The 22,559-nt window shown below is 37.5% G+C and overlaps 2 protein-coding genes across 2 annotated transcripts; one reads left to right on the top strand and one right to left on the bottom strand.

Annotated features, from left to right (window-relative positions):
- Positions 1–4,695: 4,695 nt before the first annotated feature.
- On the top strand, positions 4,696–6,373 carry LOC103696034. The gene has a single exon (XM_008777534.4). The coding sequence runs from the start codon at positions 5,076–5,078 to the stop codon at positions 5,640–5,642; it is 567 nt and encodes a 188-aa protein (XP_008775756.1). The 5' UTR covers positions 4,696–5,075; the 3' UTR covers positions 5,643–6,373.
- A 2,022-nt stretch (positions 6,374–8,395) lies between these two features.
- On the bottom strand, positions 8,396–17,062 carry LOC120112899 (protein NUCLEAR FUSION DEFECTIVE 4-like). Its single transcript, XM_039132999.1, has 3 exons — positions 16,622–17,062; positions 9,263–10,164; positions 8,396–9,098 (listed from the first exon to the last, which is right to left on the bottom strand). Exons 1-3 carry the CDS (start codon positions 16,946–16,948, stop codon positions 8,612–8,614), a joined length of 1,716 nt encoding a protein of 571 aa, XP_038988927.1. The 5' UTR covers positions 16,949–17,062; the 3' UTR covers positions 8,396–8,611.
- Between the last annotated feature and the right edge of the window lie 5,497 nt (positions 17,063–22,559).

Raw genomic sequence — 22,559 nt, 5'->3', positions numbered from 1 at the left:
AATTAATACTTCATCTGACACCCTTCCTCTCACATTTTTGTGTATAACCCAATCCATACCGGGTCAATGAAAATCTTTTAATTGACATAGTATGAGCCTTCCACCAAATGGTATTTTAACTATAATATTCGCAATCCAGTTTGGCTAGCATTCGAAAAGAAAACATATGATTTCACTTGAGATGACCTTAATACCTCTTAATGGAAACTCTATCTTAAAAGATCCCTATTTTATGTTCCTTCTGTCTCTCCTGCCTCCCATAAGCAAAGATTTTCTTTGTAACAAACCTTTCCTTTTTGTAGTATTATTAGAGGATTTGTTGGGTACAGAAGATGGAAGCATGTTGGTTCACCATCCCATGCCTCTAGTTGCTTGGAATGATCTTAAGATAGTGATTCGAGGTCAACTTGCAATGCTTATGATCTCTGGCAGTTTACACAATAGCTACAATAAATGGGTGTTAATTTTATTTTAGTTTTTATAATTTATTCATAAGAAGCAATTATTGATAAACTAAATATTAGTCTAAAAATTATAATATACTCTTAGCATTACCGCCGCTGCTGCTGTTGCTGTTTTGTTGGTTAACATTGTTGTTCTTCTTACATATTTCTCATATGTATTATCAATATTTTTAAATTTAATAGTTTAATTATTCTTTTGATTTTTTTGGATCGAATTAACTTGTCCAAGTTATTGATCTGCTTGGAAAAGTTGGAAACCCTACTCAAAACTTCTTGCTAGCTCCACAATCTAAAAACAGCAACCTAAAGCACATATCTTGCCTCTATACATTTTGTCTTTATTGCATGGACTCTTGATGGAGCCAATGATCAAATCTAAGCAAAAGAATGAAGTATGGATAAGAAGGAAATCCTTGATGAAATGTCTAAGTTGATGATAAGTTTAAACTAAGGGTAAATGGTTATAAATCAAAGAAAATTGATGACATCATAACATAGAGTATGACCTCTTCAAATGCAGCCCAAAGGAGAACGATGGCTTATGGTCAAAGGTTTTCTGGGTTGCTAGGTATTGGGCCAAAATGATATTAATAGTGTTCAACAGAATGCCCAAGGGAGACATAAAATCATGGATCATTCTAATCAGGAAATAAGATGCAGGAAAGAAGACTAAGCAATTATTATAATAAACTAGAAAAATTAAGGTTAACAACTTAAATGGCTAAGATGACGAAGGGTGACTTACATATACGACTAATATTAAAAATAAAGTGCAACCAATTAGGGCTATATGTTCTTCAAATTTCTGTGTATGGTAATCCATCAATACCATGATTTTCCAACATGCATGATGAATTCATGTCAAGCCAAATAGCTCAAGCTTAGCAAAATATATATGCATCCTCTCCATTTGGGAGAGTTCCAAGTTTCATCCATGGTATGGCATCCTTACCACAATTCTTAATAAAAAAATGAATTCATGTCAATCATTTATTTAAAATGTTACCTTGTACATGCCCATCAAAATTCCCTTCGATCTTTTCTCTATTAGCTGGTCATGGTTTAATGAAATATTTTGACCTTATTTCAAAAGGAAGTTTTCCATTTCCAAACTAGAATGCATTCCTATATATGTAGGTCTTTAGAAAATACTTCAATTATAAACCAATCACTATATTTTATTTACACAATCTAGCACAGAGGAGAGTACAAAACTTATTTGTTTGTAAAATTAATTTGTGCTCTATGATCATCACATCGATCAACTTGAATTGTTTTTCTATTTTTTTGATACTTTCTTTTAAGAATACTTTTACTTTGATGAAATTTGAAAGTGTTTGTTAAACCATATGGAGTGAAAATATTAAGTGAACATGAGATATACCATTGGTGCATAAAGAATATATTTTTCTACACATTTTTTCTCAACCATTAACAAGGTGAAGCTTGATCTTTAAATCAAACCTCAAAGAAAGTGCTTATTAAGCGTTAAAATGATTTGTTAAACATATTTCTCGTTTAAAAGGTCGAGGAACCTCAAATTAATCTCTCTCCACCATCTTCTTTTTAACTTTGTGTTAGTTGTTTTTTCTTCTTCTTTTTTTTTTTGCTAGTTTCAGCAGACATAAGCATCTGAATCCTAACTAGTCCAAATGAAATTGTTGACACTATAAGAAGGAACTATCGGGGTTCATTGCATGAACATTGCAGATTTGCCCAACCACTACATGGTAGAAGAGGATCAATGCAATAGATTGGTTGTGAGTTTTTTTTTTTCAAAAGATGCTACTAATCATCATCATGGAGCTAGCAGGGCTTTGCCTACTGTTCAGTGAATCACTGACTTCCACATCAGACCAATGAACTGAGTCGTAATATGACGGGTGATTTCTAGTTTTTTTTAAAAAAAAAAATAGATAGAATGTAATTGAGCACCAAATTGTCGAGCACGAGTTGGTATCGGAGAATTTTTTATGTGCACAAAATAGAGACCCCAAGGCATTTCCTTCAATAGATATACATGAGTTCCGACAATAAACTCAAGACAACTGCATTATAATAGCAGGAATGATCACATCAGCCTAAAATATGCAAGAGTTCATCATGCCTCATCATAAACCTTCCATCCTTTGAGCATCATTTTTTAAACAGTTTGAATCAAATAATATATTAGCGAGTAGATACAAACCGGTGGACAAAGTGATTAAATTATAAAACACTGTGAGGATTGTTGTTGAGCGTATTTCCACAGTGCTTGGCCAATCTGTCTACAATCATGGTTTCTATCCCAGTCACGGAGCAGTTTGGACTTAATAGAACCTGTCTGACTTTTGATTGAGATGGAAATATTTCTTTTGAGCAAAGACAGAGACTAATTTTACTTGGTAGTAGGTGCAGGATCATGTAGGTATGTACATATCTTTATGTAGGATAAAAGATGTTTAGGTGTGGTAAATTGAACTCTTCTTCTTTTCTTAAACAAATTTGACTATTTTCTGGAGTCAAATATGATGTAGCATACGTTCTTGCATTTCCTGTTTTATTACCTTCATGTATGTTATGGTTTATATCTATTTTGAATGATTGCAATAGATTTGGGAGTTGAAACAAGCTAAGGGTTTTGAACAGTCCTGAAATCATCAAAATGGCAACCATGAATAGAAAATAAAGAGAATTCATAAAGCCGAGTGCGCCCGAAAGATAAGTTTACAGTTCTGATCCAAATTGAAAGATCTCATGGACCATACAGTCTCTGTCGATAAATTTCGGAACAACAAAGCAACATTCATAAAGTGAAGAGGAATTATTGCCATCTAGATTCTTGTTGGAACCTAAAATTATGGTTTAACTATCCCACTGAAGGGGTTTGTTTATGGTAGTTCTCAAGGGTGCTTATGACTTGTGACCTACCTACCCACAAGCATTGGCAATGAAAAGGAGGCAACTTTTGGACAAATCAAAGCATGAATCTGCCCTTCCCCTTGACAAAGGCAAGCCTGGACATACTATCCCTTTCATTCCCTGCTCACACCCACAGGGCATTCATCTTGGTGAGAGGGAGACCCACACCCATCACCTTTGTTCAGGCCGTGATTGTAGCTTGGGGTTCACTCTTAGTCCTCATGGCCTTGGCACCCATCTCACTTTCTAGGTCATGTCTTTTTGCATGGAAGTAAGAATCTTTCCGTAGTTAAAAGACAAGGTCACTCTCACAAACCATGTTCTAATGTTGAATTGCAATACCTTACTTTGTCTCTTGTAGGTTATATTATACCACCGTTTTCCCTCGACACACAGAAGGTGTAATGGATGTAGACAGTGATCTTTTGCCATGGACTGTCTAAGCTAAAATCAACTTGGTATTGAGCTGCAGCGAGTCTCTCATATGGAATCCATCATATGAAGTGCTCATGTCTCACACCATATATATTTACCTTCAATACAATGAGGAAATAAAGGTCTACAACTTATCTCATATGTAATCTTACTACAATTATGAATAATATACATCTACCATGATATATTTTAATGGTCAACTAATGGAAGCTAGTCTCAGAAGTTGACCGAAAGATAAATAAATCTTAATTTGGCTTGATTAAAGAAAGAAATTAGTTCAACTAAGGTTTCAAATTATTGATAGTCGTACATACAGAAGTTGTTTCAACTTCTAATGAGGTATCATGATGGCAACAACTCTCCAAATTATTTGCAAAAATGATATATCTATATGACCATATCAAGCTAATGCTTAGTAGATGTGTGGTGGATTGGAGAGACGATATTCTTTAAGTATTTCTAGAGATACATATGTTTACTAAATGGCTTGCCTTAGCTTAGTTTCCTCTTTATTTTTTTTTTTAAATAAGAGAAGCATAACATTCGAAAGTGGGGAAAAGTGCATTAATAATCAAAAATAAAATTTTAGAATATTAGATCTTAATATCATAGCTATCCTTGTTTGCTCCTCAGATATATGGCATGTACTAAATTCTAGAGGCAGAAGATAAAAGGAATTCACAGTGATATGATGACCCCAAGTGAGGCTAAGTTTATGACACTGTTTTGAGGCTCCAAACCTTTTTTTTGTGATCAAGATGTAGCCTTATTTCCTGTCTTGAAAGGAACCAAGCAGCAGAAGATCTCTACTCTCCTTGCATCTCGTTTGTTAGATGGTAAATAATAAATTATGATCTCTGTTACATTCATCAATGGCCATGCCCGGCGAAATCACAAGACACTAGATGCTTTGGAAGTGACATCCCATCCCTCAAAGATTAACCACAATATTTTACTCCCCCAAATGAAAAGATTAACTGCAATCCTGTCAGCTTCTGTTATCCTCCAAAGAAAAGTAGATTCCATTCCCTCTCATTTTAACCTTAACACCAGACACAGAAACAGAGACCTCCCATGAGACCCAATCCATGTGGGCCACCACCCACCTCCCATTGCTTCCACCACACAACAACTGCTTACAAATTCCACAAAGAGCAGAGATGAAAGAAGAAATAAATCTAATGAACCCACCACCTCCTCCACAAGCCCTTCCCCTTCCTCCCTACTCATAAACCTCCATCCTCCACTCCCCTCCCCCTCAGGAAACCCAAAGCCATGGACTGGTACTCTTGGCTCTCCAAATCCAATCTTGAACATGGCCTTATCTATGAGTATTCGCTCCTTTTCTCCCATAATGAGCTTGAGGAAGAGGACATCATCCACTTCAACCATGAGTTCCTCCAAAGCATGGGGATCTCCATAGCCAAGCACAGGCTTGAGATACTCAAGCTAGCCAAGAAGTCCAACTCTCCACAGCCGGTCGCTAGGCTCCTCACTGCGATGAAGAAGACCACAAAGTTCCTGGCCAAGTACATCCACTCGTTGGTCCGTCGAGAGAATTCGGCCATCGTGGTCGTCCCAAGGCCTTCATACGGTGGTGCAAGGTGGAAGGGAACCATGCTGAAGAGGAACAAGAGGCTGGCGCTACTGAAGCAGGGAAGGCTGATGCTCACCGAGGGCAGTGTCAAGGTTGCCAGACCAAACTCTGTCACGCATAGCGCAAGCCCGGTGGCGTACAACAATCGGGAAGGTGAGAAAGGTGGTGATAAAGATGGATGTTGGGGGAGCAGCACCGAGGCGATCAGGTGGGACTCCATGTTTCAGGACTTGAAGCCAACTTAAGCACATGGAGAAGAGCTTTTCCTAGTGTCTTTCAGCAGGCTTTTGTGCCTTGGCTTTTCAGGAGCCATGAGAGTGCTTTACTTTGGAGGTTTGTCCACTTTGCATTTGTGCTTTGCTTTGGTTGTTTGGTTTTCTGATTGTGAGGAAGATAACAAAATCTCAAAGTTGTGGGAGAAATGATTAGAGGTTAGGTATACATGTATGAACATATGTATGCATGCAATATAAGGGGGAAAGGTCTGTTCTCATGAATTCTTTGATGTATAGCTTGAGTCTCCTCCATCCCAAGAGTCCAAGTCAACTTGATGGAGTCAGTCACCCACCTCAGAAGGGCTTGATTGATGGAAATGGTTGTGGAGAGCATCCAAGCATCCATACATTAGGTTTGGTCTAAATGTCTCAAACACTGTCTTCTTGTCAAGAACTGATGGCTGTGAAGGTAGGTGAAAGTGGCTACCAGATTCCATCAAAGCTCTGCAATTAAGCATGCTTGGACAAGAAGTATTATACATTTGCAGAACAGTTGATGCCCATAAATTCTCAAACCTCAAGCCTAGAGACTCATCCATTCATGTACATTGGGGTCAGATCTTTAGAAATCATTCTAAAGTGGGCAACATTCAAGTCAGAAGGAAGAGGAATATGTATTTTGCTAAAAGGGGTCTGTAGACAAACAATTATATGGGAAAGTATTTTTGTTGGCTGTCCTCTTAACATCATATGGGATATAATTTGTAGTCTCATATCATGAATCATTCCAACCAACTTAATTAAGGAACACTTTGTTTACATAAAGAACTCGTTGATCGATTCTCTTTGCAAAAAGCAAGATCATTGGGAGTGAGGTCCCTGCAGATCCCATGTTTAATTTTTTTTAATAAGTGACTAAAAAGCTACATGTTCCTGCAAACATCAATAGACCACCATTATACCAGATCATGACCACTCCACTCGAAATCTTTGCGTCAGTTAGCAATCAGAAAAGCAATTGAAAGATTGCCCCGAGATGCCGGTGGTCCGTTAATAAACAGTGTCCCACTCTAGATGCGACTTCGCACTTACTACTGAGTTGGGGAGTCTGAATTAATTGTCCACTGTAAAAATTTATAGGTCAGACCTTCTAAAGTTTCTGAAACTTCAGCTAAGAACCTTGAGCTATAACAGAACCATATTGAATTTGAAGACCAAATGCTACTTCAGCAGTTCCTACCAGAAAGGTTTTGATCTGTACCATCGACCAACCGGCTAAATAATTTTAGAAAAATGCCCACCACCAACATCAAGAATTCAAATGCTTCCAAGATGGATTTATTGCTAAAGTTCGCATACTGCCGAACCTCTAATATCAACATGAAGAGGCTGTAGGTCATCCGACTTTGGGATTCAAGCTCATAACCACCACTCCTGGTTTTTCAGACCATTAGCTCAAATCAGAAGACATCAAAATGATGGGATTTCTAATGATAATCCCCCTGGAATTTTGAGGATGGCATTCAGCCGAATATATGCCAGTGACTACCAGCGACTAGACCTCCTAATGATATGGTACCACATTACAGGATAGGCTCACGCATGGGGACTACATATAATATTAAAAATGTCACAAGCCCATTCAAAGGATAAGAGTACATGTAAACAGTAAGAAGACATGCATTTATCATGATAGAATAATGGTCTTCCAGTTTTCTACATTCACTCTATCTGAACATAACCTGCCATCCATGAGAGAGAATATTTGATGACCGAGGATGGTGATAAAGGTCTATTATAAGAAAGGCATGAGAATTTCTTCGAGGTATCTATAGTTCATAACTTAAGAGAAGTGTGATGACATATATAGCACCTTAAAGTGTCAGGTCATTTGCATGGATTTGCAGAAAGAGCATTTGTGAAAACATGATACTGGGAACTAAGGGCATAATGTAAAACAGCAAACTGATGAGGCTAAAACATAGGGTAAAAGATGGTCTAGAAGTGAGTAATTGAGCAGCAATGCAAAGGTACAACAGTCCAAGAAGATAGCCTTGCAGTGAGTTAGGGAGCAGCAGCGACAAAAATATAGGTACAACAGACAGAGACAATGGAGGACGATCCCCAAAAGATGCTCGGTCTGGCAAGAAGCGTAGCTGAGTTTCAAGTCAATAATTTCTTGGTGATGGCACATATATGGAGAAAGGGTAAGGGTTCCGAAATCGATGCAGACAGCAGAGAACAGAATACTTCATCCTTCCCTGAAAACAAGACAATCCTTCATCCAAGTATGATGAGAAGACAAAATGCAGTTCATAAAGTCCCAAGAATGTATTAACTCATAAAGAATATAAACTAATAAGAACCAGCATACGTAATCATGAATCACGAATTCTATTTTTAACAACTCATAACTAATCATCACTTAAGCTTGCATCTTAAGCTAAAAAAGGATCAGAAAGGATCAGAATACAACGATCATCATAAAAATAGGACTGATAGATCAACAACTTAAAGGATTGCTTTACCGCTGATACATTTTATTGAAAACTATATGTATCCTAGAAAACCTCATTTGAAAACTTATCAAATACAGCTTTCACTAGAATTATTGAAAGCTTAAGAATGAAAACGACACAGGTAAGGAAAATAGACTAGATGCATTATACTATTATGATTAAACACAAATATGCTTCCAGCTTTAAAATTGAATTCCTAAAATTTTAATTAGGATTTTGATTTTAATTGTAACATTTTTAGTATTGGATCAATGAGTCATCATGTCATGTGCAAAGATGTAAGTCACGTTTAGTCAGGTAAAATACTTCAGTCTATAAGAAGCTTCTTTCCCAAGATTAACCAAATCATTCATTGGGGCAGAGAAGGCTCCTGATAACTGCACGATATTTAAGTACACAAACCCATTACAACACAAGAACAGGTACCAAAGAAAGGGCCCCAGCTCAAGATGAAGGCCATGTTCATTCGGGTCACTGCTATCAATGATTCAAGCTCCGAGGCTGCCTGAATGACCCACCAGCATAAAGCATTTGGTATACTGGCTTAAGTCTCACCGTCAAAATTATGCTCAACAGAGTGCCTAAGCTACAGACACCAGCTAGAGCTAGAAATGTGATCCTAAAGCAATTAGGCCCCAAGCAAGAATTGCTCAAAGCATCATGAAAACCTGAGTTCTGCTTTGCTGCTTCAACATCATACAAATACCCTGCAAGACCAGCTGAGAATAGGAGAGCCCCAAGCGGATTTCCTAACAACATGAAATTATAGATCAACCCAAAGTGCTTCAACCCAAAGAGCTCAGATGCAGTTGGCACCATGACAGAGAATTGGACCCCATAGCAGATACCAAGTAAAGCGGTTGAAGCATATAGGGTACCATTTAAGCCAGAAGCAAAGAGAAGGTAAGTTATGATCATGATAACTTGGGTGCATGTCATCCAAATGGGCCGAGGAAACATCTTAGACCTGCAAAAGATAAAATCTTGTATAAATCTTTTTTTTCTTTGAGCAAGGGTTGGAAAACCTCTCAATAAAACCTTGAAATTACTCAACATTTTGGCCATGTTTGATCATATATAGCTGCAAAATACAATAACTGGGCAATAAAATGAAAAGGAAAATGGTTCCACCTGACAAAGTACTCAGAAACAGCACCCCCCGCAAGACGGCCGGCAAAATTGCAAAAGCTGAAAAGACACAGCAAGATAGTTGTATCATCAACACCTGCTGCAATACCAATTTGTGCTAGATTATTGAGCACAGTGACACCTGATCCAACTCCAAGAAAGTATACCAAAAATAGAAGCCAAAAATCAGCCTTAATTACAGCTTCACGGAACTCAAAATCCTCTCCCCTCTTAGGTCTTCTCTTCTTTTTCACAGCTCCCTCTCCCTCTGCTAAAAGTATATCCACATCAGAAACATCATCAGCTTCCTGAATACTCCCAGCATTCGTTGTTGATGAAGATTGGGCTAGCAATGGTTCTGATTTATCTAAATTTCCTTCAATTAGACAGTCTGATGAACCAGATGGGCCAACAGAACCAATTTTTTTGCTCTTTTTTGGATAAAGTGTCATCTTCAGAGGGATTGCAAGGGGAGCCAGGAGTAAGAGAACCATTACAGCAAACAAACTATAGGCTACAGCATCACTTGGTGAGGCAACATCATCCAAGACCGTAGTAGCGCAGAGGTAGAGACCTAGCAATATGCTTGAGATTTGGGTAAACAAAAAATGGCCATGTTCTGATGAGTCTTCCTCTAAAGATGGTGTGCAAGGCCTGACAAAATACATCATTGCTAGGCATATACCAGGAATCCCTAGTGTAAGAAATAGCAACAGTTTTGTAGATGAATCACGGAGCAGTCCAATATATATTTCAGTGTACACTGCAGCACTAAGCCCAATGTAACCCTTGAGAATGCCAGCCACAGGGCCCCTGCTAAGAGGGAAGTTCCTCATGTTGGTGACAAGAACACCTGTGCCCAACCATGCACTGCTATTTGTAGCAATACATAATGCAATCCATAACTGCCATAACATCAGAAACAGTACTACTATTACACATAGCAGTGGTCACAACAGTTTAAAACCCAATAAACCAAGGTCTAAGATATGAGGCATGCTTCTGAATAATGTCACAAACAGTAGATCAGCATCTGTCACAAAGTCATCTAGCTAAATTTATTGCGAGAAAATTACAAGTTTATTTACTGCTCCTGAAGGACAATCAAACTCAAAAGAGTTACAATAAAATATTTAAGAATCATAAAGTAACAATTAAATAAGCATTGCTTATGCTTGCATCATCTAAGATGTGCCAACACAAATTCATCTAGTGTCAAAGTAAATAATCTTCAAATTTTAGATTTCACAATTCAATTTTGAAATATATATTTCTCTTAGAATTTACTGTTTGGAAACTTTGGAGCATTCTTGTCATTTACTATATTATCAATTGCTACCTTGTAAGGATATTTTAGTAAAAGAAAGTATTTCAGAGTGAAGTATCAATGTAATTCTTGAACATCATGCTCTCTTTAAACACCCTGGCATACCGTGCCACCCAACTATAAATAAATTTCACAAAACCTCATAATCTATCTCGCATAACCTTTGCTAGTTTCTCTTTAGTATTTACTTTCATGGGTTCCTCTCACCTAATTTCTCCAAGTATCTCCTGTATTCTTAGTCATCTGAGTCAAACAGGAGATAACTCTTAGTCACAGTCAGATAACAAATCTTCCTTCATAAGAAATGCAGCCAACCCATCACCGCCCCCCCCCCCCCCCCAAAAAAAAAAAAAAACTCGCTGTTCCCAGCCAATCCTTCTAGTCACTCGCTCGCCCTACAGTAATTGCTCTCTCTTGCTATATTTTTCTACTCTCTTGCTTCTTTGATCACCAAGTATAGCTTCTTCTGTTTCCTATGAATGTCTTATTTCTGTTACAGACCACAAGGTTTACGCGCTTAGTTGGGAAAAGATATCCAAGGGATGTAGACCTTTTTAATTTGGATAATTTTTGCTTCCTTTGCATCAGTCTTAACTTATTATCAGGCAGACTTGGAGAAGTGTTTCTAACGTCTCTAGGTTTCATTGTACCATACTAAAAGTCATCTTCATTGCTGGTACAAAAAATAGGTGTGATGGAAGGACTATCAAAGAAAATATCATAGCACTCACCAATGTCAATGGAAAAACCAGATAGCCTCAAAGGCTATCAAAGATAAGATTATAGCACTCTTTGGAATGGCAATCTCATCATTAAAAACATTGTGGCTTCAATAAGAAACTTTTTCAATATAAAATCGTTCCATTGAAAGAGATCCAGAATTAAGGTTGATACACAGCCAACAAATTAATCGCATAATCAATAAATACAGATTTCCAAGAAATTTATAAGTCATAGTGAGATATTTGACCATTTCCTGAAAACAAAATTTTTTATGTTGATATCGATCATTATACACAGTACCAAATCAGTCTCGTAGACTTCACAAGATTATCATACTCGAGTCTGAGCCACTTTAGAAAAGCAACCTTCAGCCGAGAGAGATTCAATTACAAGAATAATAAAATTACAGGTTAAATTCTGTTGAAATCATTAGTTACGGAAAGCAGAATTGTTTTAAGATTTGCTGTGAAATTTATCTTACCAAACATTCACAGCAGTACATCCATTCAAATGATGGGTTCCCTGTAGCAAATGCCTCAAAGAGTGGAAGTAGTATGAATTTAGTTATTTTTGCATATGATTTTTCGAGAAAATTTTCAGTTTACACTTCATATATACAAGCATCACATGCTCCCTATTCTAAAGCAGTGGAAGTCTATGCTGAAAGTAGACAGGATGAAAAGATCAAGAAGCTAAATCGGTTACTGGTGGAATGGTTTTCAGATGAGTTTAAGCAGTTTGTAGAGATGAAGGCATCATCTGGCACTACAACACACCAAAGGGATGCCCAAGTTATATTTACATGTATCAGACCTTAATGGAGGAAACACATGGTGTTGGATTTCTACTGGTCTTTCGAGGACTTTCACAAAATTTCTCAACACATTAGCTTTCATGGTAAGCAGATTGCCCTCCATAACATCAGAGTGCACTCTTTAAGAAGTATTTTCCAGCCTATCTCTTGATTAGTAATAGCCTAAAAACTTGGGTTGGCTCCCTCATGTTGATGTTAAATCTAATAAACTATCCCCTAAAGCATAAAATTGCACCTTTTTAGAATACATAGACAGAGTGAAGGTGTACAGGATTCCATGTTATTGTTGTTGATGTGACATTTAATGGGTCTACAATGATGAGGAATAACAAAAAAGATGTGGATGCAGATGGCATACTTATGCAAGAACAATAGGAAGTGAAGTTTCTTCTCCCGAGTATTCTCTAGATATTACTAAAGCACATTGCTTAAGAGGAGACCAACAAAACCTCTTAGCGAATCTATTAAAGTAACATCTTCAGAATGTGTAATTGTGGAACAAGCATACTTGCTTAAAAAAAATAAAAAAGATAGAGGCCAGGGGTTTGGGTTTGGCTAGAGCAAGAGAACAAAAATTGAAAAATTAGTAAATTTAATATGCTGACAATAAAAATAAAATAAAATTTTTGCCATTATTCAGATTAAATTTAGCTTCATTAGCTTTTTATGGTTCCACGACAAAAATCATTTCTTGTGATAGCTACATACCAAGTTGAAGATCATTAAATCATGAAGTAATTCGTGGCAACTTTCCTATAAGAGAAGACATAGATCATTCTTTGAGAGAAGAATGGGGCGATACCAATCAATTCATTTTAGGGAAGTTGAAATGAGAACCAAGTTAAGAGAAACATAAGGTTTTTTTATAGGATACAAAGCAATTTGGAGCTTGCTGGGAGAATCCTAATACCATTCTAGCCAGGATCAAGTTCATCGACAGATGAACCCTCATGTTGAAAGATTCTTCTATTGCATTGCCTCCACATTAGCCATTAAAGCACCATAATGATGAGATCCCACCCAATCCTGGAAAACTTCTTAACTCTCCCAGGCCTTCAGAAAGTCCAATTGGACGAAAGAACCAGGACAACCTTTGATACGCATAACTTTGTCATGTTTCAAGATCCTCCTGTGAAATGATATTGGCAGAAAAAATGAAATCCATTCTCAACCTATGTTATATAATTCGTTAGTTTGCTTGTATGGTTTCGAGTTCATAATTCAAAATTCATAGCAAGGTATGCTGAATCGGTATCGGTAGGCGTACCGGTCGCCTACCAGACCGGTTCGCATCGGTTCCTAGCCGTACCGGACCGGTGCCAAACCGGTCTGCATAGCACACACGCGCACTGCCCAGCGCGCGCGGGCGGCATGCTACCCACAGCGAACCGGTGCAAACCGACCGGTTCGCACTAGTTCCTAGCCGTACTGGACGGAACCATCCGATTCCGTCTAGTATGCATCTAATACCGGCCGGTTCCAGTCCGGTACCGCTTGGTTCCGGCCAGTTCCGGCCCCATCAGTACGGGTTGAACCGGCCGATACGGGCCGGTTCAGCATACCTTGATTCATAGCCAATCGATGAACCAAATATGATAGAACTAGGATTAGAAAATATATTATCATATTAACAATAATTTTAATTTTAATTAAAATAATTGATTTTTCAAATATAATATTACTTTAAAATTTAAGAAAAACTAATGCTCTTTCATTATTTCTTATCGGAATACATGTTTTATCTTTAAAATAAATTTTATTTGAGAAATATTAGGAAAAATTATCTCCTTCCCCATGTTGGTTTTTTTTTCAAAAAGAACTTCCTCTTTCCTACATTAAGATAAATGTTTATTTGAGAGATACTAGGAAAGATTCTCTTTACTTTTCCATGTTTCCTAGTCATTCTAGATTAGAGTCCCAATCTCATCAGCCCACTCACGTTTTAATTACTCTTTCATTAAAACTTTTATACAAGCAAGCATCACAAAATCTCGTAACACAGAGATAGACCCCAAGCTTTATCTAGTGGAAGAAAGGTTTCTCTATCTTCCTATCTACCATATGATATTGAGTCATGTTGCGAATACGTTTGATATGTACCAATTTGCAAAACAACCATATGCCTGGTGATTTAGGTTGTTCTCAACATCTGAGCCGCAAAGGACATGGGCGGGTTCCTTTAAAAAAGATTCTCCGATGTCAAAAGCCTTTCTGATGGCCCACCAATAAAATGTCTTTGTTTTCAAGGAGCTACAGAATTACATACTGGAGTGAATTCTTTCAGATAATTCAATCAAAATTTAAGAAACAATAATTGGATTTGACAAAGAATGCAGTAATGCACCATTACAATTCCATCTCCAAACTACTCTATCTGGATTAAGGAAAGGACTGTAGAGGGGTGAAGAAGATAAGAGATTAGATGATTCCAGAAGAAGGTCACTTCCCAGCTCTTTTCTGAATTTTATATCCATGAGAGGTCCCCCCTCAGACCAACAGATCTGAGAGTCCACAATGGAACTTCTATCAGAGTCTAAATATAACAGATTGATGTTTGCTTTTGGAGGAATTTAATATGAGCTCATTTTATTGAAATGTTGTCTTCCAATTTCTGAATGAACACTGACACATTTACCTGCCTCATCTCTTGGAGTGTGGATATAGATGGAACATGATGAAGTCTGGATGAGTGTGGGCAATGCACCATCTATCTGTTTCAGTCCTAAGTATGGGGCTCTAAGTGTGGTACTGAAAATTTGTTATAAAAAAAGTTAAACAAAGACTCAACATATGGCCAACTAAATCCTCTCAATTGTGAATAATGTCATTTTGATAAACTTAGTTACAGCAGCCATCCCAGTGAATATAAAGTCCGATTCTAGAAAATGAAAAGTTACTTTAAAGAGCTATCAAAAAGGATGTCAGGATACTTCTTCTGATTAAACAGGCAGTGAATTGATCCAGGGTACTTCGATTTGCTCTCAAATCCCAGAACAAGCTCACTCAGCAACACATTAATGGAAGCAGGCTGGTGTCTGACATATGAATTGGATAATCAGAGATTTTATAACTAACATAACAATGATCTATGCTTCCAGACTAACATGTTTTCATTACTCCGAAGGAGTTGAGGACCTGAAGCAAGCTGCTGTCCTCTCATCATTTTTACAACCACTCCCTGCATATCTAGCTTTGACATACCCACCTAGCCCTGAAGGCTAACATTGCAATCTGATTAGTTTTCCTTCTTTTATGAACATCATAGTGGGCATCAAAGCAATGAAAACTATGCACACTGATAGATCTTAAACATGTAATGAAGGATTATGCCATTTGGTTTCACATCTATGCAGCTTATCCTAGCAGTTTTAAGTTTATGAATAGACATCTAGCATTGCATTGATTGGATGAACTCTTCATATGCCATAAACTTTGCAAAGTCATGTCTGCTTGTTGCTTTTGTGTTATGATATCATCCTTGCCCAAAACTCTTACACCTTCACTAATTGACATTAATCACTTAATGTCTTGGAAGAGTCTAAGGGTAAACTATCCAGTCATCAACATTCCTTATCTCCATAACATCAACTAGCTTGTTATCTTCAGCATCTACTATATGTTGTTTGTCTCTTCTTGGTGATCAATTAAAGAATCTAACTATGGTTCCTTTCTTCCATACAAATTGATGGAAACAATATTCCTGCGAAAGATTTTGTAAGAAGTTTGGCCTGTCTTCAATGGAGAAAGATCAAACGAGGAGAAGATCAATGGAAAAAGAAGAGACTGCAACCAGAGTAGAGCACACTTGAGATTAGACAGACATTTGCCATAGATTCTTCCTTCATATAAAACCATCAGCACATGGACTTATATAAACTTAAAACCAACTTGACATGACCCCAAGGATTCAAAAATATACTTTGACCCAAATGATTGCCCCCCAAAAAATGAAGAACTTCACTGCTTTTTCACAAACACTTTTGTACAATTAACTGCCCCTACACAAATCAGCCTTTACCTCATGCATCTCTGGCATGTCATCAATCCACGGGCCACTTAAACCTCCCAAATCAGAAACTAATAACTATCTCTCTTTTGTACAATGATAACACAAATTATAGCACATAAGCATGAATTTATCATAATAACTCTCCGACCAAATATGCAAGCGCATAATTAAGATACATAGAGAGGCTACTTCTCCTCCTACCAACCGCCCAGTTCCATTGAATCAAAAGGACACTCCATCTCAAAGCATAAATTAGATGCCTATAACATTCATATCTTTCTCCACATACACAGAATCAGAATTTTTTAAAGTAAAACGGAATCATAAGTATATCAAAAAACAGATAGGAGTCAATAACAATTGCCGAAACAGTAAAACCGTTAAAAATCAAATCTTTAAACGATAGTTCATCAGAAAAACATAGATCAGAGAATATAATCAAAGATCAAGAACCCAAGAGTAAGGAAATATACAAGAGAGCTCACTCACCACCCAGAAGGGCAGGCCGGAGACGGTCTGGCTCACGCCGAGCCAGAGGACGCCGAAGCCGAGGAAAGAACAAGCGCCGCCGATAAGGAGGACAAGCCAGGGCGGGAAGCGGTTGCAGACGACGCCAGGGATCATGCCGAAGTTCTCGCCGAAGTCATTGGCGACGCCGAGCATGGTTAGCTGCCGCTGGTTGTAGCCCAGCACCGACTTGAGCGAGTGGGAATACAACGGGAAGGTGTAGGCGCTGCCCGCCGCCACCTGCACCCACACCGCCGCCGCCAGCCCCACCCATGGCGGCCGGCTTCCGGCCTTCACCGCCGGCGGCATCTCTACTTCTCTTTTACTAACCACCTTCCCCTTCCGACCTCCTCTTGAACCCTCCCTTCCCCTTCTTGTTTATTAGTGCTGGCGTGTGAGTCTTTTCTACCAAATGGCGAAAAGGTAGTGAACCGGACAACCATGACCGGAATTGCCTCCTGGCCATGTCTAAAGATTATTTAGATTCTCTCACTACAAAAATGTGATGGGGGTCTTAGTTTAGATCGGTTAGCACGTGTCCTGAGTTGTTTAGTGTTAGTTTTTAATTACCGTATAGGGAATCCAAGATGCCCACGGAAGAGTTTTTTTCTTTTTTTTTTTTGTTGCTTGGAAGATAAAATTTTTAGTTGGACTGAGATAGTAGAGTAGCCCAATTGTGAAGCAACATGCACAAATCTTTTGTACATATTGCTTTACAATCCAATGGTTTAGTGGTGGATCTAGTTCAATCAATAATTTCTTCATCAACGATGATTTGCTATAATAGTGTAGGCATATTTATTTTATATAAAAGTTTATGGCAATCATGCAGTTAGCTATTATCATGCAATGTATGAAATACTATAATTTTGAGACTAGAACTCTCTAGATCAACCTTTTCGAGAAGATTCTCTTCTTTATTAAAGGAATGATTGAGTCGGAAGCATATGAATCACCTTCTGGCTTAAGATAGACAAGAAAACCTTCTTCCACCTCTATCCTTGGCCACCATTCTTTTATGTATGTATGTATGTACTTACTTGAGAAGAAAGAGACTGAACCAACAAGACATAGGCTTGCTTTGTGAGGATTTTGATATTGAAAGATGCTGATATATTTCACTCAAAAGAATGAAAAATGTCTGGGGATCAGTATCGATTAGTTGTTAATGTTAATTTTTAACTGAGATTAAACTGGAGTCAAAGATGTTCTTAGAAAAGTACATACCATTAGCAGCTCGTTTTATATCCATAATCGCAGTTGATGATTTAGAGGAAAGGGGCATGTAGTAATATACCAGGCCTTCTATAGAAAAGATGAACCCTCTACAAAAACATTGAGCCAGTTATAATGGTGGCAAATTTTAATTTGATCCAAGAACCTGACCCATCTTGATCTAATCCTAGTTTGGTGAAGTTTGAACCAAAAGTTATTTAATTGGCATCCAATATAGAACAAGCCTTCTTCTTGTTGAGCGTAGATCGGAGCTATTAAATTCTTAGTGATAATGTGCCACCACTAAGATTTATATTTTGAGCTTTCTCCGGGAGCAAACTCTCAAAAATGTAATGCCAATCAACGGAGCTAACAATTGGAGCTTGCAGCTAATCGAATGACCTATACTTACATGTATTTGCATGATAAAGAGCGAACTAAGCCTATAATATTCTATAAAAAATCAAGATAAATGAGGGTGCAACCCTTTGGGATACACCAAAAATGATACAATATGATTTTATTTATTTATTTATTTTTTGATGCCAGCCACCACTAGAGGATATTATAGCGTTCTTATTTTAGGTTGGCTTCCGCAGGCCATGAAAGCTGTCGTCCCATTAAAAATTTGTCAGAAGAGGAGGGACCCACACCATGCCAAACCTGGCGTTTGTAAATGAGCGAGTCCTTGCTGCCGTTGTGACATGGGAGGAGTCGCTCCAAAGAAACTACTACTAGGGATTGGGTGGTCTGGAATTTGAAACATGAGATCATGGCATTTGACGGTGCACTATTGTGGGTCCCATGAGTCAGCAGAGAACTCATTCAAGCGGAGGCATGCACCATAAAGTTTTGGGTGGGGTTTTTAAATAGGGTCACATAGTGCTTCGTTGATGAGTGTGTCCCTCTGGTTTCAAATGTGTCTGGCGAGGTGCGGACAAGTACCCACTTTGCAATGATTATAGGACAAACGAATCCCTCTCTCTCTCGTGGTCGGTGGCGGGGGGTGCCGCACCTTTGCCTTAGTAAATGGAGGCAAAAGCACCTTTAGGAAAAGGGAAAAAAGATGAGGCAAAAATTGTCTTGGGCGCCGATTCGGGAGATAGGGATAACCTACTATGAACCACTGGACTGGGCTCGGTCAACTTGACTAGCCCAGCTATTTTTTAATTCAAAAAAAAGATCGGCACATACCGCACACGTGTTTGGAGAGAAAATGACTTTCGATGGGATTCTTCTTCCTCCTTAAAATAGTCGGACAGAATCTCACTATGAGTCGAATTCTGGTCACGGCCAATTTCTATTTAGAGCTTCCCCCATTTCTCCTCCGCTTTCCATCGGAGATCCAAGCTTGAACAGAGCTCTCGCCAAAGTATTTCTCCGGTTTCCTTTTAGAAGCTCGATCATCGTCGCCGCAGCCATTCACGGCCGAGAACCAATTAAGGATCGAACTAGCTTCGATCTACCTTTCTTTCTTTCTCTTCCGGATTCTTTGAAAGCTTGGTGCTGGCCGGTGATCGCCGAATTTTGGCCAAGAAGAACGAGTGCCCTGTTTTTTCTTATTTTTCTTTAGATATTTCCAATTTCGCTCCTTTTTCTGGCAGGTTCCACCGTCGGTTCTTGCTACCAAGGCCTCCCTTCATTCCTCCACAGCGGCCTGTGGCCTTAGCCGGGATGCCTAGATCTCCATAACTATTCTAGACCCCAAAATATCTAAGTTTAATTTAAAGTGGGTTAACCTTGGATTTTCTTAGCAATTTGATTAGACAATCTAAATTGATCTTCCTTCCAAAAGAATTTACTCCAAATTCAATTGGTTAGAAGTCTTCGAGCCAATATCATTATGAGTAGAATTAACTCTATTAACCTCCAAATCTTTCACCAATTAAAATTTCTAACATCTACCAGCAATGCTATATGCGATAGCTCATATAAGCATCTCAAAGTCTTGGTCTCTACTCAATATTTTATTTTACTAGCAGCTTCATCACAATGGTAAAAGATTTAAGGTCGAATCATAAACCTAGACTTGAGTTTTATTTAAAACATCCAATATTCTCCATCAATTATAAAAAAAATCTAGTAGCCCAATCTAAACATGAAAATTTAAGTTACAAGAATTTTCCACCAATATGCTAACTCTATGGCTTCAAAATAAAATCAAATAGATCAATATTAAATACACCAATTTGTAGTATCCAAAACTTCCAATTCCAAATATATTCCACATACAGATTTAACCTTGAAGAACATTCCTTTCTAGTACTATGAAAAAAAATTTAGCTCACTCCAACACAACGAAAGATCCACATATAAATTTCACTCTAATAATTAGCAGCAAAAATAAAAGTGCAAGAACATCTAAACCCATGTCATGTTTGAAATTCTAAGTTATTTAAACAACATATGAATATGGTACGGTATAATTGGTATACCATGGTTAACCTTCCTATACTTATCTATGGTCAAACTGCTCTAATCATGATTAGAGATATAAATCATCTAGTCCTTCCATACTCATCATATACCAACACCAATGCATACATTTTAATACAATGGATAGTGATCTTACACCTATGCTCTGAATTTAATTCTATTACTTTTGTCATGTCCCAAGTGATTATACTCCTAAGCTCTGATATATTTTTGTCACAATCCTTAATGATCTTAAAACTATGCTCGGATACCACTTCTGTCATGCCCCAAACCTATCACCTAGGTCAGCCATGTGACATAACCGTATATTTTCTAGATCAAGAACCTAGAGAATATGCAAGGTCTGAAAAATTTATTACAACCTCAATATATATCCATGAACAATAATGACAATAATTCATAACTAGTATAACAAACTTGTACAAAATTATAAAATTTATTCATCCAATTGGTAACAAGGATGCTCTAATAATTTATCCTTTCTAATCTCAACCATAGCCAAGAACTACGCAAACTACAACTCTAAAAAAAAATGAAGAGTTGTGAGCTTTACAGCCCAGTAAAAATCTCTGCACATTCACACCAATAAAATAATATAATTTGAAAATAGCAATACGCGACACCAAAATAAAAATATAAATTAGAAAAATTCTTTTCAAACATCCAATATAACTCAATTAAACCAACAAATATCTGCATATACATACATCAAATTTTTTGGGCTTATCAAAAGAGACATATGTTACAAATACTAACAAGTAAAACCTTTTATTTAACATTGGTTTCATGTGTCTTATCAATTGTTTCTCATTATCTCAATTTCAGATTTCTTAGCAATTACTTTTTCAGCTTTGGACTAACCAAAATTATGACCTAGTCCAAGACTGCTAATTAAAATTCTACGCATAAGCTCGTGGAGGCTATCCTACGTATAAGCTCATGGAGGTTGTCCTACGCGAAAGCCCATGGAGGCTATCCTAAGCATAAGTTCGTGGAGGCTATCTCACGCGTAAGCCAATAAAAACCATCCCATGCATAAGCTTGTGGAGGCTATCCCATGCATAAGCTCATAGAAGCTATCTCTTAACAAGGTTAATCTAAAGCATATCTTATTCATTTGATTTGCATGTTATAGTTATCAAATCAATTCGATTACACAATGTATTTTTCACAATTTTTTGATATTTATAATCATTGTTCATATAGTCATGTTTACATATAATAATCATACAAGTATGTTCATATTGAAAATCATATAAAACATATTATCTCATACAAAACCAAATTCAAAAACACAAATCTTATGATGTGAAACCAGTGGTGTAAATCAACAAGCATGTTATATATATACTAGTGATTAGGTGCTGGGGTTCTTACCTCTATCACAATCCAATACAACTACAATGCTACCAATCCACACCTAACATGTTCTGTCAATTTAATATCAATATAAAACTAACTTATTCCTCATCAATCACTTGTAATATTAATGATCAATTATTCAATAATTATATAATTTTAGAATTCTAATATTTGAATTATCTATATTCTCTATCCTTCTTTGATTAAAATTAAAATAAATAAAGGGTTTGGGCGTTACCTCAATTTAGAAACTAGAATATAGAATCTCGTTGGACTTCTTTCTGTTTGGATGACTGCAGCACCCCATACAAAATCAGGGCCGACTATGAAAAAAGATTCATATAAAAAGAAGTATGAGTTTGACTATATGATAACGTCTAATTGTTTGAATCGGTCAGCATAGTATAATCCAATTCATCTGATCAAGAAACATATATCCAATCAAGATAGTAGATCAAGAATTTTTCGTTATGGGTTCAATGGTAGCTGACAAGGTCAGAGTGAAGAAAGAACATGATCAACTAGGTAGCAGCATCCAATGATCTAGGTCAGTTAGCTCTGGCCAATCAAATTAGTTAACTCATGAAAAAAGAATTAGACCATGGTATAGGTAACACAATCGAGATTAGTGATAATAGAGTTCAGTGGTGCCCGATCGCCCAAATCAGTCAAAACAGTGTTTTACAAATTATTAGATTAAGGAATAGGTATCAAATATAACAAAGGTAACATGCTAGGTTGCGGATGGTGGGGGTTCAAGGAGGGCTGACGAATGCTAGAGTGAAGGCTAGCACGACGGGTGGTCATAGTAACACTAGCCCAGGACCCTCAACTAGGGTTAATCTAGGTCCACAAAGAGAACATCTGGGACCCTCCTGCTGGTCCATTAAACCATATAAATAGGGAG

The sequence above is a fragment of the Phoenix dactylifera genome, chromosome 1, assembly GCF_009389715.1.
Source record: "Phoenix dactylifera cultivar Barhee BC4 chromosome 1, palm_55x_up_171113_PBpolish2nd_filt_p, whole genome shotgun sequence".
Taxonomy (NCBI): domain Eukaryota; kingdom Viridiplantae; phylum Streptophyta; class Magnoliopsida; order Arecales; family Arecaceae; genus Phoenix; species Phoenix dactylifera.
This window is presented reverse-complemented; position numbering and strand designations above follow the sequence as displayed.